Here is an 18,865-nt window from a genome sequence, read left to right as displayed (position 1 = left end):
CTGATAATAAACGGGTCCCCCATTCCATTTTTTTTTTATCAGAGAGCTTAGAGCTATACTGTAACCTACAGTACAGAGTGGTGACAAAATGAGTAATTTTTTTATTTTTTCACTATATACTCATCATTTTATTGAAATCCAACTTTTTTCAAAAACTTTTCTTGATGTCATTTCTGGACTGATATTGATTGAGGAATTTTTTATTGACTTGCAGAATTCCTTACACTTTCTTGTCATAATATTGAAATAATTTTCAGACCATCCATCCTAAGAAATGACATTTAAAACACAAGTATAAAATTTCAGAACTTGTCACTACTATATATCCTTAGTATAAAGCTGAGAGCCGAAATGTTTCATGCTAAATCAATATAAACTCATTTCTGAAATGGATAGGTGAAAAATTAAATGTAAGAAATTCTGCATCCATTTGTAAATTTTCTCAAAATTGAACCAAAAGTGACACCAGATTAAATTTTGGAAAAAAGTTGGATATCGATTAAATATATATTGGAAAAAATAAAAACAAACACTTACTTTTGTCACCACTCCAAAGTATATAACACGCAGCTGAACTCCTTGTTGGTTTACACCCCCCCCCCTTCTCCACAGAAAAAAAAGGCTAGAGAACAACAATGCTGAAATACGGTTACCAATTTAATTAAAGATACACAGTGTTCTTCTCAGGATTAAAAAAGATATATTATATACATGTATATATAAATTCACGGTGAAACACAGCTATAAGATGTCACGACAATGTTGGTGTGGGTGGCACACAATTAAGAAAGATATAAAATAATATTGAATGTAACTTAATCAAATTCTGTTCCGATCGCTATCCGCATACATAAACCTTACCAATACTGATCGTTTAAACTTTGTATGCACCCAATTTGATTAAAAATTGACGTGTTTTTACAGACAAGTTTTTTTCGTTTGACTCTATGTTTACTGCAGAACGAGGGCCCGGATGTTCAATCTATCCCCGATTGACCTTTGACACGACATGACGTCGGAGCGTGCAATAGGACTATGGGTACGCTTGATTTGTCTACACCGTTGTACACGCGGTGTAGTCGGTTTACAACTTACAATCAAGTGTAAGAACAAGGTACGGTTGTATATATAAAAAGGCCCAAAAAATTTCTCTCCATAAAATGTGTCTGGAATTAACCTTAATCAGCGTTTTAAGAAAGTAAAATAAATGCCAGGTATACTATGTCAACAAAATCAGAATGATAGTCCTAAATGGATAGCATTATGACATCATGAATAAGACATTTCCCGCCTTTTTCTCAAAATAAGCCTGAAAACTTTCAAATGTCATACAAATCATTGCTCAGGAAAAGATGTGCGCATTTGTCGAGCAAAATGAAAATGATATATATTGTGTATTATTTTGAGATGAAAAACATGCTTCAATATGAATTTGCTCGACGCATGCGCTGTGTGTTTTCTAAAAGGAAAACCACCTGAATTTGTGGATATTTTCATTGAAAATGGCATTTTTGCAATTTTATGCCAACTTCAAGCTCTCGTCATATGACACAAATCATTTTGCTGATCAAACTGAGTGAATTTTGGGTTTGCTAAACTATTCCTTAATTGAATGCCAGAATTTGAGCTCCATGTGAAATCATCAATATTTTGGGCCAGATGACTGTAGAAACTGTACCTACTTCTTTGGCGTAATGTAATATATTCATTATGGACGTCCAGCAGCTTAGAAGATCCTGTATTTTGTACTACATGGCTAACAACTGTATATTAATTTTAATGCTTTAGTACTAATCCAAGATTCCTCTGACTCTTACCCCCGCTTTTATATTATGACATGTGCGAGGGAGAGTCAGAGCAGAGTCCATAATGAAAAGTGGGAATTCAGTTACGCCAGCTGGTGTCGCTGCTTTACCTACCTCTTACAACTTTATTTCACGGATCTATCTTCCAAGACGCGGGGATTCAATTACTGGAAGATTGTTTTACAAATAGTCATGATTAATACGATGCTATTGTCGATTAAACAATGGAATTTTGTGTGTATATGTACTGACATCTTGCGCAAAGAAATCGAATGGCGAGGCGGCGACGTAAGTCAAGTGATGCTTCATTTGTCGATGTTGGGGCTGTTTAAACGGCGATAGCGTCGTATTATTCATAATTTATTTGATGTAGAATAATCAACCGATAACTGAATCCTCATGACTTGGAAGATAGATCAGTGAAATAAAGTTGTAAGAGGTAGGTAAAGCAGCGACACCAGCTGGTGTCACTGAATTCCCAGTTTTCAATATGGAGTCCGCTCTGACTCTCCCCTGCACATGTCACGATATAAAAGCAGGTGTAAGAATCAGAGGAATCTCAAATTACTTTAGTACCAATTGGACATACATCTAAACAATATCAGGTCATACTGCAAAATATTTGTTGATTTTTTTACATTAAACTTGTGTTTTGATGATTGGATGAAATATCAATCGTTTTCATTTATTCTTTAAAATATATTTTAAACTCTTGCAAATGACTACATACAGTACACTGGAATTATAAAATACTTACAGCTAACAGAAATTTATCTGCATTTTATGACCTGATATTGTATTATTAAACAGTATTTGTCAGCCATATTGAATTTTTCGGTGTATTTACCAATACATGCCCTGTACAGTGTGTAGAAGGTCTACACCAAAAATTAATCGTACACCTTTGCACTTCATTATGGAAAGGTGTACACTTTGTGATCACAGTGGTGTAGCTTCCATTGAGGCAACCGAGGCAGGTGCGTCGGTAAAAAAAACACCTTTTACGTTGTTAAAATGTTGATAGCTTCTGGGGCCACAGCCCCCCAGACCCCCTGCCTCGGTAATATTCGAACCCAAGCTAGGCCTATGGATCAGTGTAGAAAAATCAAGCGCTTCCATTGTCTCTTCAGTTCTTCAGATGAATGTGCATATACACAAACATATACAGTGTATGTCTATTTATATTGATCTCGTTGAATGTCCATGATTTTTTCTTCTGAAATGCATCAATTAAACCTAATGCAGCCAAAAGGTATAGCCACAAATTTTGATCTTTTGAAATGATATTGTTCGTGATGAAAACTGAATCTGACGTATTATTTTTGACCCCAAGGTGGTGGTCAAAAAACATTTATAACTGAGGTGAACTGGTTTATAAATAGGGACCAATGAACTGGTTTATAGATAGGGACCAATGAACTGGTGTATAAATAGGGACCAATGAACTGGTGTATAAATAGGGACCAATGAACTGGTGTATAAATAGGGACCATTGAACTGGTTTATAGATGGGGACCAATGAATTGGTTTATGAATAGGGACCAATGAACTGGTTTATAAATAGGGACCATTGAACTGGTTTATAGATAGGGACCAATGAACTGGTTTATAGATAGGGACCAATGAACTGGTTTATGAATAAGGACCAATGCAGCCTTGAATACATATGTATGTTTAAGATTGACTTTGACAAAATATGTTTATTTGGGGTTCATAAAGTATTTAACTTTGTTGATGTTTACAGTAAAATAAGAAAAAAAGATAGTTTTGAATAACATATAAAATATTAAATCAGTGCATCTAACATGTTACGGATTTTTTGGGATTTTGAAGAAAGCTAGTGGAGCCAAAGTGCTGTGAGCTGCGACACATGACTCTTAGATGGGAATTCTTTTATATTTCAGTTCCAGTCTGTAACCAAAAGCACGATAGTCACCTCAATTCATTTAAAACTATGGCAACAGACAGGAAGAAGTTTAAAATTCCAACCGCAGATGAAATAGACGCATCAGCCAGTACATCAAGTTCATCGCTGAGTTCATTTAGCAAATTTCAACAACTGAAGAAAGAGGGCAAAGTGGCAGATGCCTGTGACCTCGACAAGTCGATAAGAACAGGCAAGAAAGCTGAATTGAGCTCAGGTCCACCAAAATCCTCCATGTCAGGAATCCAACCTAGGAATGTGCTCCAATCAAGTTCTTCAACTGCAAGCTCCGTGAGCACAGCAATACAGAACAACAAACCCCCAACATCCACAGCTGTTCCTGAGAGAAGTGGGCCAACCGCTGTGAAGTCGTTAAACACAAACAGCATCATTGTTAACTCCAGGCAGAGAGGAAATCCAATTCTGAAATTCATCCGTAGCATTCCCTACGAGTTTGGAGACATAATTCCAGACTATGAGATGGGAAAGACTTCTTGTGCGCTATTTCTGAGTCTTCGTTATCACCAGCTAAATCCAAATTACATTCACGAGCGTCTGAAACAGCTTCGCAGATATTACGATCTCAGGGTGCTACTGGTACAAGTTGACATCAAAGAACCCCATCATCTGGTGAAAGAATTGGCCAAAATTTGCATCCTGGCAGACTGCACCCTCATTCTCGCATTCTCCGCTGAGGAAGCCGGGCGCTACTTGGAGACGTACAAAGTATACGAACATAAACCCCCTGAAGCTATCATGGAGAAAACCGAGAAGGACTACATGTCAAAGGTCACGGAGTGCCTGACCTCTGTGAAGTCGGTGAACAAGACTGATGCTATGACTTTGTTGAGCACATTTCACACTGTGGAGGGTGTGCTGAAGGCAAACCAGGAGGATCTCTCCTTCTGCCCGGGGTTCGGACCACAGAAAGCCAAAAGGACATTTGATCTGTTTAACGAACCTTTTCTGAAGTCCAAGAAAAAGAAATGATTATGAACCTATACTGACAGTGATGTTTTCAATTTATTATTATGTCCTACATTGAATGTACACATGATGTAAGCTGCATTAGGTTTCCTTAAATTTTAACATTAATTTGTGAAAATAAGTTAATGTCTAATGTATCACTGGTTTTTACAGGTATATTAGACAAATAAAACAAAATTATACACTTAAAAATTTATGTACCTTGATAAGTTTGACAAAGATGACAGGTTTTTGATTTGATAATTATGTACAACTACAAAGGTCAAGGTCACAATATATGTAACACTTAGATTGTGAATGGGCTTTTGTAAAATAAATGAAAAATTTAATTTGTGTGCTGTTATAATTAATATTTTGTTGACTTATTAAACATGTTTACATAACAAAGCTTCCTCCATTTCAGAACAATTCTGTAGACAGTTTAACAGCTGACAAATGATTTTTGTTTGTGGGTTATGTTTTCTAATTGTAAAACTGAGCAATGGGATGAAATGTTTTGTTGAAAGATAAATATCAATCTTGGGACTGAAAAAAATTCTTGGATAACTGGAGCATTTGCAAATTTCCTGGCTGTACAAGATATAATGCATCTCAGGTTAAGTTTTAGACATGACCGGGACTAGGGCTCACTTCGACATATACTGAGTATTTGACACATCCAAATTCAAGAAAATTACCGGCATTAGTTTAAAACTTAAATAGATTTACTGTGCACAATGGATTGGGATTTATGATATGTTTTTCAAATTTCCAGCATTATCATGATTATTGTACAAAAGGAGAAGTAACACTTCATCACACACTTTCTTTTACTGCCAGGGAAGCATTATAGTTTTTTTTAATTACAAGTATACATAAATGCTCTTTACAACAAAATGTTTTTAAGTTTTAGAAAATTTACAATCTCATATATGAAATGCATGCAAATTTTATCATTCTTAAACGATTAAATCTAATTTTTTGATGAAAAGAAAATCATAAAACAACATATTGCAGTTTAGGATTTTTAGTTTTATTAATTTTATTTTACAATTGTTAAAACCATACTTAATATTCTTAATGAATTCCAAATACGTACATGTCAATTATTTCCTCCATTGTACAAACTATTTCTGTATATTACTTACCTGTGACAGACTAGCTATGCCACAACTGGAGATTTTGGATTTTTCAGCTGGAGTTTTGTTCTCAAAACTGGAGATTTTTTGTTGGCCTAATTGTCGACAGTTTTGTGCATTTGACTTCCTTAAAATACCATATGGAATTCATCAGAATTAAAAATGTATAATTAAAATTATCTTTTGATGATTTTTTTTGTCAAAATTTTAATTGTCAGTTAAATGTATTATCATAATTTAAGATTTTTTTTTAAATTCAGGAACTTAATTTTTCTCAGAACTAAATAAAAAAGTAAGTTCTTATTCAACAGAATAATAATAATAATTTAAAAAATATCAGGCTATTCTTCAATAACATTACAAAAATAAGAAATGAAACATTAACAACTCTCTGTTATAATTTTAAACATAGTCATTATTGACATTGTTTGTCCTTTTTAAAAACAAAACTACAAAAAATCTTTTGAAGATTAATAGAATTAGCATTGTTAAAGGATCACTTAATCTGTTAACCTTAAAAGAGCATATGATGTTTTCCATTCAAAATTTACAGGAAAAGGGGAACAACTCTAACATGATTGTGTATCATGTGACTTATTCATAGTAAAATTGGCGGCTTGGTGAAAATTCCGGGTAAATTGTGGGTTATTTTCCCATTATATCAGTCTTAATTTGTATGATAGTGTCCTAAAAGACATCCAAAAGGAATAATTCATATCTAAAGATTTTATACTCTCAAAATATCTTTCTTTGAAATTTTGATATGACGGAAGATTTTTGAGGACAACGGAAGGAACGGAAGAGTCTCTGAAAATCTGGAGATTTTCTCTTCCGTCGGAAGAATCACAGGTCTGATATTATTTGCTAAATACCCCTTTAATACTGCGGAAAATAAACAACCTATATTAAGAGACCACCTGTCATATGTCACCTTTTTTTCATTCTCTTTAATACAAGTTTGACTATATATAGTAAAATTTTGTTTAAATGCCACCCAGCCATGAACTGATTTGAAAAAAAGGAATTACATCAATGATCGTGGTATTGAAAATTAGTTATGATATAGTTGCACAATGTACATGTAGCATCCTCTGTGTTTGTAGTACCAAGTCAAGATACTACTGACTATTTCCTGTAGCTGATTCTTTAAGAAACATTGCAAAACAAAATTATTGACTGTAATTGTACTTTACAGACACGAGGCATTGATCAGCTGATCTCCAATGCCTGTCTAATATCTTGTCGTCAATACATGTAATGCAGAACTTGTATTTCACAAGAAATGTAGTCTTGGTAAGGGAATCCAGGAGATTGTACATAGACTTTAGACTGGAGCTGTACGTAGAATATAGGGAATCCAGGAGATTGTGCATAGACTTTAGACTGGAGCTGTACGTAGAATATAGGGAATCCAGGAGATTGTACATAGACTTTAGACTGGAGCTGTACGTAGAATATAGGGAATCCAGGAGATTGTACATAGACTTTAGACTGGAGCTGTACGTAGAATATAGGGAATCCAGGAGATTGTACATAGACTTTAGACTGGAGCTGTACGTAGGATATAGGGAATCCAGGAGATTGTACATAGATTTTAGACTAAAGCTGTACGTATAATCTAGATAGGAGCTAGGTTTTTTTTTTTTGAATGCTAAATTCTAGGTGTCCCTGGGTCAATATCAGGAAGGTACAGGATATTGAAAAAAAACAAAACACTAATGCCCATTACAAAAAAGTTTGGAACAGGAAACTGCAATCCTATTGATTTGATTGTTCAATGTGTCCAAGAATATAAAGAATGTGTTTCATATATTTAGAATTTTTATTTTAATTTTAGATCGTATATGATATACACATACAGACCTAAGAGGAAGTTCAAGACTATAAGGAGACCTTACAACTATGTTCCTATGGGGCGCCCGGCGCTACCACCTGATGGGAAGTACACCACAGAACCACTGCCATTTCTGCGCACCGGCGGTAGAGACCTTAACGGTAAATATTAGTACTGGTGGTAGAGATCTAAATGGTAAACATTAATAGTACCGGTGTTAGAGATCTAAATGGTAAACATTAATAGTACCGGTGTTAGAGATCTAAATGGTAAACATTAATAGTACCGGTGGTAGAGATCTAAATGGTAAACATTAATAGTACCGGTGTTAGAGATCTAAATGGTAAACATTAATAGTACCGGTGGTAGAGATCTAAATGGTAAACATTAATAGTACCGGTGGTAGAGATTTAGAAGATCACTCTTGTACAAAATTTGAAGTATTTAAGGACAGGAAATAAAAGTTATTGTTATGGACTGTTGATGCAGTTGCATGTAGTATACAAACTTTAAATGTTGCAGTAGTGATCTGCCCCTGATTTGTTTTATAATGAATGCCTAGTGAGTGTATACATGTAGTCAAGTCAAGTAATGACCGAGAATCTTATCTTGTTAGAGTGAGTTTGAATCCAGAGATCGGTAATGACTGAGAATCTTATCTTGTTATAGTGAGGTCGAATCCAGAGATCAGAAGTGACAGAGAATCTTAGCTTGTTAGAGTGAGGTCGAATCCAGAGATCGGTAATGACAGAGAATCTTATCTTGTTATAGTGAGGTCGAATCCAGAGATCGGTAATGACAGAGAATCTTATCTTGTTATAGTGAGGTCGAATCCAGAGATCGGTAATGACAGAGAATCTTATCTTGTTAGAGTGAGTTTGAATCCAGAGATTTATAATGACAGAATCTTAGTTTGTTAGAGTGAGTTTGAATCCAGAGATCGATAATGACTGAGAATCTTATCTTGTTAGAGTGAGTTTGAATCCAGAGATCAGAAGTGACAGAGAATCTTAGTTTGTTGAGTGAGTTTGAATCCAGAGATCAGTACATGTATTTACAAAGAATTGTAGCTGGTTAGAGTGAGTTCGAATCCAGAGATTGGTATTGACAGCGAATCTTAGCTTGTTATAGTAAGTTTGAAGCCAGAGATTGGTAATGACTGAGAATCTTATCTTGTTAGAGTGAGGTCGAATCCAGAGACCGGTAATGATAGAGAATCTTAGCTTGTTAGAGTGAGTTCGAATCCTATTGAAGACATTTAGAAATCATTTGTCTTTTACAATTGTACTTATTAAAATCTGAATTTTCGACAAACTCAATATGGATACATTATCTTAGTTTGGTTGTATCGTTTCATGTGAAACATGAGTTTATTGCCAAAAAACCAACATTTTACTTAATGTGTTGAACCTCTTTTAAGTGTATAATCGTCAATTTTCAAGAGAGATGTGTTACATGTACTACGATGTATTTCAGAATGAGAATTATGTTGTTTGAATTACTCCTTTGGGCCAGTTTATCTGTTGAGATGGCTGGTTTCTTGCTATAAAGCTCTTTTAAATATATGATGAGGGTCCTGTCATCCCCTACCTGTAGAAGTCCTGTGGGGATCCAGGTTATAGTAGGTCCTCAGTACCCCTTGCTTGTCACAAGAGGCGACAAAATGGGGCAGTCCTTCGGATGAGACCACAAAAACCAAGGCCCCGTGCCACAGTAGGTGTGGCATGATAAAGATCCCTCCCTGCTCGAAGGCCATAAACCCCGGACATAGGACTAAATGTAATTCACCAGCAACGTTGATGTCTTTATATGAGTGAAAATTTCTCGAGAGGGACGTTAAACAATATACAACCAACCAACCTACAGGACATAATTGTCTTTTGTTGAATGTTTTAGCATGTTGAAGTGTTATATTGCTTTGTGTTGGATTACAGTGCTGTTAACTTGATATAAACAGGAAGGATTAAGTACAATGGCAGGTATATTGCAATTTCTTTGCAGGGAAAGTCGTAAACGCCAAAATAGGTGGGGGTCCCAAGGTCAGCTGGTACATGAGGGACGATAGCTTCTTAAACAAGAGGGATGCTGAATCTGTGGAGGAGAGGGTGCTGCGAATTCATCCGGATCCGGTCAGGACGGCGAACCTGGCACTGGTTGGTTCCGGGAACAACAAACGATACATCATTGCCACCCAGAACATGAAGGAAGGGGATGTTGTGAAAACCAGCAGGGAAATCCCGACCATCTCAGGTAACAAATCCTGACCATGTCAGGTAACAAATCCTTACCATCTAAGGTAACAAATCCCGACCATCTCAGGTAACAAATCCCGACCATCTCGGGTAATGATTCCTGATCATCTCAGGTAACAAATGTGGATCATCTCGGGTAATGAATCCCGACCATCTCAGGTAACCAGCTGGGAAATCCCGACCATCTCAGGTAACGAAAGTCATAGAGAACAAAATCTTAATCAAATACAGTACAAAATACATTTCATCTCAGGTAACCAAAGTCATAGAGAAGAAAATGATAATCAAATACAGTACAAAATACGTCTCATGATTTGTATTTGGGTAGATTACCTGAGCTGTTGTCTTTGATCAAGTGAATGTTTTTATTTCAAATCATAATTTTTTCGTCTGTGTCAAAATTTCCTCAGTCCTGGATATGTGAGGACTGCATCTTCACGAATCAAGGGTTATTGATTCGTTACCTCGCACTAACTGAATGATCGATTTGATGTTTTTCACATAATTTATCTTTTCGTCAACAGACATCATTTTTTACTTCAAGTAAGTCTTTCTGTTTATTTTCTTACCAAACTTTCATCTGAAACAAGAAGTCTCATTGGCTGATTTAATTTTAGCGTATTGCATCATCCTCCTTTTCGAGCCCAAGTTTTGAATGGTGACAGATTTCAAGGGTTAGTGCGAGGTAACAAATCAATAACCCTTGACTTGTGAAGATGAGAGCACTGGAGATCGAGCACTTCCATGTACATAGTCACAACCATACACAAAGTAACATGTATATTGTAAATATAAACAAATACATGTGTATTGTAAATATAAACAAATGCATGTGCATTGTAAATGTAAACAAATACATGTAAATGTAAACAAATATTATAAACAAGTGCAAGTGTATGGTAGATATAAAGAAATGCATGTAAATATAAACAAATACATGTATATTGTAAAAATAAACAAGTACATGTATATTGTAAATATAAACAAATACAAATAATACCATATTTATATAGCACCCTTTTCATACACTATGTACGCTCAAAGATGCTTTACAATGCATATATACCTTACAACAGAATGTTATACACATAATACAAAGAAAATAAATAAAACATTAAAAGCTGTACCTATCCTCATTGTACATATAAAACATGAAAACACAAGATACCATTAATATGCTAGATAATAATAAACATCAGTTTCTAGGCATATTAAAATAATAATAATAATGAAATACACACACGCACACACAGAATATAATGTCTCAGGTATAATACATTAAAACATACAATCCCCCCCCCCTTTTTTTTTTTTTTGATAGAAACTAGTCCTGGAAAACTTGATGGAAAAAATGTGTTTTCAGTGACTTCTTGAATGCACACAGTGTTCTACAGTCCCTTACATGTTCTGGAAGGGCATTCCACAGTTTTGGAGCTATTGTTCTGAAACACCGATCTCTGTATGTTACGGTTCGACTTTTTGGAATAACTAAAGTGACTGATTGTTTTATAGACCTAAGATTTCGGGTAGGCTTATATACCTCTAGATATAAACAAGTACATGTATATTGTAAATATAAACAAATACAAGTAAATATAAACAAATACATATATAGTGTAAATATAAACAAGTACCTGTGTATTGTAAATATAAACAAGTACATGTGTATTGTAAATATAAACAAATACATGTAAATAGAAACAAATACATGTATATTGTAAAAATAAACATGTACATATATATTTTAAATATAAACAAATACATGTGTTTTATGGATATAAACAAGTACATGTATTAGAAAACTTAAAAAATCAAAGTACTGAAAGTACTGAAAAGCGCTAAGCTGACTTCATGAATTCTGTATGTAATGTTAATGAGCAGGAACAACATTAAAAAAAGGTTTATGCATTATTTTTTATTTTCGCATAACTAAGTAGTACATTTTCTGTAAGAAAATAACAAATATGGATTGGAAGCAATGTCCTGAAACTTTTCAACACGTTGAAATATAAATTTTATATGATGTTGTTAAAACAATGGTCACTATGATAATTTTGATCCCACACTAAACTAAAACCCTGTCCTTGGATCATGAAATTTACAATTTTGGTAAAGGACACCTGTTCTTATTAAATATCTATAATCAGAATTTAGTATCAATATAGCATTACCACCACTGCCGTGGTCCAGAGGTAAAGTATTCGCTCTGTATGCGGGCGGTCGGGGTTTGAATCCCGCCCGCGACAGACCTAGTTCGTTAAACAGGTAGTGACAGTTCCATCACCAAACTCTCGGCATCAAGTGTGATTGTCACGGGTCCTTGGAGATGGCAAGCAGATGTCCCGTGTCACAGTAGGTGTGGCACGCTAAAGAACCCTCATTGCTCAATGGCCGTAAGCGCCGAGCATAGGCCTAAATTTGAAGCCCTTCACCGATCTTGGTGACGTCTCCATATGAATTAAAAATTATTGAGAAGAACGTTAAACAATATACAATCAATCAATAGCATTTAAGGCTATGTTATTCAAATATTTGACAAATGAACACTTTATACCCTGTTTAGCTCCCACCCATCTTCCCAAGGCAAGGGTTTCTGATCCGCTCTGCTCCGGTCCCTGGATCATTAAATGTTCTACATGACTATGCATTTTTTTCTCTTACAGATGTGATGTTATAGAGAACATTTTTAGTAGAAAATGTGAAACAGTTGTAATGGTAGTTTTCGGTATTTAAAGTCTTCAATTGTTATATTACGCAACTAACTTACTGTTGTGTTCCAGTTAAATAGTGTATGAAATATTTTTAGAATACAACTGAAATGAAACAAATCAATAGTTTGATACATATATGTACAATGTAAGTCACTTATAATAGAAAGGAACAAACAAACTGGACAAAAAAGAAAATTACACATAACCACATACACTAACAAATGCCACATGTCAAAACACACCAATAATGCAGGATTATGAAACGCTTTACATCCATTTCATTACCTTACCAGAAATCATTTAAATACACACATAAACATGCATCTGTATGACTTGTACTACAGAATCCAGTGCATAATTATCTGTAAATAGCAATCAAACCATGAAAGTGGAATTATTTTTTGTAAAAAAAATAATGAAGTTATTTTCAATTCAAAATCAAGTTGGAGAGAATGTGAATCCAAATAAGTCCGATAAATACATGTATAACTGAAAACAAAATTTAGGAAGTTATTTGGAAAAGATGTTCATCATACATGTGCAATATTACTTTGAAACTGAATACGTCATCAACAAGAGTGGAAATAGCTCATTTTTAACATGAAAGTTAGTGCAAGAGGATATACTAATTCAAATATGATGATGAATTAGACTAACATATAAGCATGGATTTACATTTAGCAATTGTAGTGATTGTTTGTTATACGTAAATCTAAAAAAAAAAAAAACAACTCCAAGAGTTTGTACACAGGTACATTAAACGCTGTACTCATCAACTTGTGTGTATTACACTTCTTGTGTAAAAGCTCATATTTATATTGCAAAGGAGACTCATCCGTTTGTCTGAATGAGACATAATACACATTGCTGTTATTTTAATTTTATAAAACAGTTCTTTATATGAAAATGCTAATAACCTTATCAAAAAACCATAAGATTCGAAGCTTGTGTAGGAGTTCTAATATGAAGAAAAAAAAACGTAACAGAAGTGACTCGCAATAAATATGCAAAATTTACAACATGTAAATGTAGCTAAATGAGAATCCCAAACTAGGCACTGAAAAGTTACAAAAGTAATTTTCAAACGGTAATGTTCAAACCGCTGTTAGAAATAATGAAGAGGCATGTCACCAAAAAACTAAATGCGTCTTTTTTATACATGTATATGAAAAGATCGTTCAGCAAAAACAAAATGTGGGGACAGGGAACAACGACAGTACATCCATGCCCCTCCCCCTTCTTCATCATTTGTACGTTCGGAAATACATGTAGCATATGCTTGTCATTGTCAATTGTTTGTTTGAAGTACAAAGAAATTGAAAACACGATTACTTTTCGTTGTATGTAGTGTGATGTGGACCGCAAACTATTTCACATTCATGCTTGACACAATGGCAATGTTTATCTAACACATATGTATTTCAGTATACAGCCCTCGTAAAATTCCACTCAGTGTTTAGAATACTTGAAACCGGGGTATTGTCTTCCATAATATAATATAATGTAATATAATATAATGTTGTACCTTTTATCTTTTCCTTGCCCCAAGACTATTATTTTTAGTCTCATTTTTGAAACTAAATCACGAAATCAACTTTGATTGTGTTGACGATGATTCTGAAGAATATCTTGGTCGTTTAGAAATAATAAAGTAAGCTTAAGTTACACCGTTGCATCCTCTAAATTTCTGCATGACCGACTTGCATAATTATATGATCGGGGAAGGTGTAAGCAGTTACGCAATATCATCCTTTTGAGACACCGATCTCTGTCCTTTGCTGTCAAAGCATAATCGTGCACAAATTCTTTCTCGTTCACAATGGACGCGGATCAGTTAATTTTTTACTGTGTTGCACACATTTTTGCTGCGTCGGACAAAAATTTTGCTGAGTCGGAACAGCAGCAAAAACACACGTGGAAAACTAGCTGCAATAATGTAGCCCTCTCTTATTTTATTTTTTTTTTTTTTTTTTTAGGGAGAGGGCTACAACTCCTTAGGATCTCCGTAATGGTGCAAATGCGGGAGTGATTCACTCCCGCAACATTTGCGCTCATTCTAAACATTTCCTGACTTTCTTTACGTAAATAAAATGATATTCTATGTTTCTTAGTCAATATATAAATTTACAACCTGCAACTTAAGATTTGTGAGGTTCTATTCTACCGTTTTCAACAATTTCGATAAATTCCAATTTCTCGATTCATATTTGTGCGCCATGTTTGATGTACTGAAGTTTCAACTTCCGATTGTCAAGTCATTTGCATATGCCATATAAGGTAGTATTTACATCAATGGACAAGTATGGAGACGAAAGCTATTTCATCGGTATTGAAAAGGTTTGAATTTAATATCAAGTTAAAAACCGAACAGCAGAGTGTAAATTCTTTCTGCAACAATATGATTTCCTTTCTTTGTCGAAGTGACTCGAGTAACTACATTTTCGCGCTGATTGTCAATGTTTAGGTTTTTCATTAGATCCACCTACGAGATCTCGCGATAACAAGCATGGCGGAGCAGACGAAGAAGTTTGCATGCTGTACATTATATTTAATGAAAAACACCTTTATTAGACATGCCCGAGCACAAAGTTGGTACTCCTTTTGGTGTAAACAACATTTGGGACTAATACACAGAGTTTATTATCGGTTATTCATAAAATTATTTTGCACCATTATGGAGATCCTATGGAATTGTAGCCCTATCCCGAAAACGTCAGAATAAAAAAAATTGGATAGGGCTACATTGTTGCAGCTAGTGGAAAACCCTCCTGATTCGTGTATAGCTTAATGACGTGGCTTCTAATTATAGATTGCACCATGCAAATTGATTTTCCTGGCCTCTAAGCGCCATGCGAAGGTAACAATGCAAAGGCACCCTAGCTAAAACGATTTCATATACATATTCTTATTCAATTTTAGATTTTGAATCACTTTAATTATTACAGACGCAGATTCAAATGGGAATTTTAGCTGAAGAATGACCTGCATCTGTGTCTCACTTTCCCCAAGAATGAGGACAAAAATATCACCCTTTTTATACATATTTTATTCACTGTTCAACAAACTGTATTTCCAGGGGGAAAATTCAACTGCATATATGAATGTTATCCCCGTGCTAGATCGGTTGCAAAATTACGACTACTTTAAACACGACTTGACTACAGCGATGCATAAATTCGCCTATAGGTGGCGATAAACCGGAAACATGATGACGAAAGCAAAATCCAACTGACGGCAATAAGCGCTTAAGCTACGCTTAGCGCTTAAAAAAAGAAAAACAACTTGCATGTATTTTGACTTTCAATTTCATAACAGATATTTTGATAAACAGTTGGTAGATCTAAAAACTTTCAGAATGACCATAACACTACTCTTCATGGACTTGTTGGACTGCCCACGTATACAGAATGTATATCATGGATATATGTATATTGTAGTTAGGATGTATATTGTAAAAAAAAAAAAAACTGTAAAAGTTGTTATTTAGTACGCTGGGGGTTAAGTAAGCATTTTTCCATGTCAAACATTATGTTTCTGGGAAAAACACACGGTAACTGAATATGATATGTATTAAATATTTATAACTACGCGGGGAGGGGGGGGGGTTACGTGCTTATTACATGACAGTGTAATCCCCCCCCCCCCCCCCCCCCCCCCCCCGCGCGTAAATACCCACTTTTACAGTATTGTAGGTACAATGTATTTTAGCTTAAGGTTTCTTTTTTTTTTTTTCAGTACGAGCAATGGAAGGTGATTCTCATCCACTTGGTGCTTTACCTATGGGAACAATCATTCACAACATCGAGAAGATTCCAGGAGAGGGTGGGACCTTTTGTCGGGCAGGGGGAGCAAGTGCACAGCTAATGAGAAAAGTGGGTGATCAAGTGGCAATAAGACTGCCCTCTAAACACGAGGTAGTGCTGGATCCCACCTGTATGGCCACGGTTGGACAGGTGTCCAATTCTGGACACGATGACGTTCCATGGAAAGGGGTAGGGGAGAAGATGCGATCCGGATATCGACCACGAACCGGATGGAAGCACCGGAAAACGGGATACCATGGCAGAAAGATAAAACCCAAAAAGACATTTCATGTAAAACCTAAAGTGCCAGACTATGAAACTTACAAGTTGTCAGGAGTGTGATAGACGAGACTGTTAAAAATCTGTTATTATAAAGTCAGGAGTGTGAAAGACGAGACTGTTAAAAATCAGTTATTATGAAGTCAAGAATGTGAAAGACGAGACTGTTAAAAATCAATGATTACAGAAATTCATTTCCGGTGTCTAGAGAATACAGTGTACATTTATGTAATTATTTGCATAAATATGATTTACAGTGATACTCTATGGTTGGTATGGTTGCAGAATATTCTGTGATTTTTGAAATGGTATTTTCAGAGAAATAGGGATTGATCATTGACATCCATGCTGGTGTACTTGTTTACAATGTAATGCTACACAGTGAAGAGAAGAATGAATTTGATTTTTTTTCTGTTGAGTATGAAGCATTCAGTCAATTAAAGTGAGTTCAAAAAGTTCTTTCAGTGGTATAATTACATCCTCTGTACATGTATTTATGTTGTCTTTGTGACTATGACAGTTACATATTAGTTCTGAAATGTACAATGTATTATCACAAGGCATTCTTAATTCTGATTATTGCACCATTATGCATTTCTTTTCTTTTTTCTTCTTTTTAAACGAAATTGTAATAAATATTGCCGTTTTTTCTCTAAATCTTTCACATGGCAAAAACTATTTGCTATCAGCTGTCGAATAGTTCTATACGTCTTTCTTCCTGACGGATCGTATTATGATATTGGAGTTTCCGTCTTCTTCCCAGACACGAAAAAAGCTAACGGACGTTTCAAAGGAAAGATATTGGAGAAATTGTGAAATTACATAAACGTTGTATAACAAGGTGAATTATATGTCTCGTGTACTTACACGTTAAAGCCAAATGTGATAAACTGCATTAAAACAATATGGTTCTTTCAGTAAAAGAGATTAATAATTCTATATTGCTTTCATTAGTTGATGGTACACACATCTTTGATTCATTTCAAGTAATTAATGATATCTTCCATTATCTGGTGCTCAAGAGGGTTTCTATCATGTCTATTTTGCGTCATTTCATTCTGCGCTGAAATTGCAGCAAAATATGATAATTGCGCACATATATTTTATTAAGATATAATACCGTTAATTCAATGGAATGAGAATATGTACAATGTATTACATTTTGGGTTATTGCATTCTGTGTTTGTAATGATTGACTATTACACGTTGTCACTGGTGTCATTACATGCATCACATTTTACGTTGCTTTTGAAATGAAAAATGATATTCCAAGCTAGAGAGCATCACTATTTGTTGACAGAGTATAATTGACTGAGGTATTAAACTAAACCAGATTGTGTCCTCCAAAACATTTGAACTTTACGGTTATATCAACACTTATGGCATCGTTGCTAGCCACGGTTACTGAGTCCAAGTATCTGAGTTGAACATAAAATACCTTGTTGTTTTATAAGATATATCAAAAATGAATTTTTATAAGATATCTTATAAACTTTATAAAGTATCATATGAATTTACTTCTACATTGATTGATGGGATGCTTTTTTATGTCCTGTCGAGAATTTTTCACTCATATTGAGATGTCACCAGCTGTGGGCGAAGGCCCACAATTTTATACCTATTCTTATCACTCAGGGCCGTAGTAGTGAGAGTTTTAACGTGCCAACGCCTGTCGCGAGACGGGACCTCCTTTGTAAGGTAATGAAAGGTGAAGATGACGAACAGTGATCAATATCATAACTCCTAAAAGCAATGAAAAATAAATAGTTGGGCAAACACGGATCCCTGGACACACCAGAGGTGGGATCAGGTGCCTAGGAGGAGTAAGCATCTCCTGTCGACCAGCCACACCCGCCGTGAGCCCTATATCCTGACCAGATAAAAGGAGTTGTCCCTATTCAAAATCAGTGTGCCAAGAACGGCCTAACTATCGGTATGAAACACATCAGACAGCATTTGACCCAATGATAAGTTGTATTGGAAAACTAGATCGTTATAACTACCATAGAATTTCCGAAATGCTGACTTTAAACGAGACTGTTGGAACCCCTGCACCATCAACTTGTTTGTCAGTAGCCTGCCTCGATTTAAAAACTGACCATACGCAGAACAAGCTCTTGCGTATCGAATCAGCTGAGAGATATAAACACTA

The 18,865-nt window shown here is 35.1% G+C and overlaps 1 protein-coding gene across 1 annotated transcript; it reads left to right on the top strand.

Annotated features, from left to right (window-relative positions):
* The first annotated feature begins 3,713 nt into the window (after positions 1–3,713).
* Positions 3,714–17,364, top strand: LOC130048520 (uncharacterized). The gene is made up of 4 exons (XM_056145374.1): positions 3,714–4,544; positions 7,672–7,829; positions 9,670–9,918; positions 16,367–17,364. The coding sequence occupies exons 1-4, from the start codon at positions 3,760–3,762 to the stop codon at positions 16,774–16,776; spliced, it is 1,602 nt and encodes a 533-aa protein (XP_056001349.1). The 5' UTR covers positions 3,714–3,759; the 3' UTR covers positions 16,777–17,364.
* Positions 17,365–18,865: the final 1,501 nt, after the last annotated feature.

Source organism: Ostrea edulis, chromosome 7 (assembly GCF_947568905.1).
Source record: "Ostrea edulis chromosome 7, xbOstEdul1.1, whole genome shotgun sequence".
NCBI lineage: Eukaryota > Metazoa > Mollusca > Bivalvia > Ostreida > Ostreidae > Ostrea > Ostrea edulis.
The sequence above is the reverse complement of the archived record's forward strand: the minus strand, read 5'-3'. Positions and strand labels throughout refer to the sequence as shown.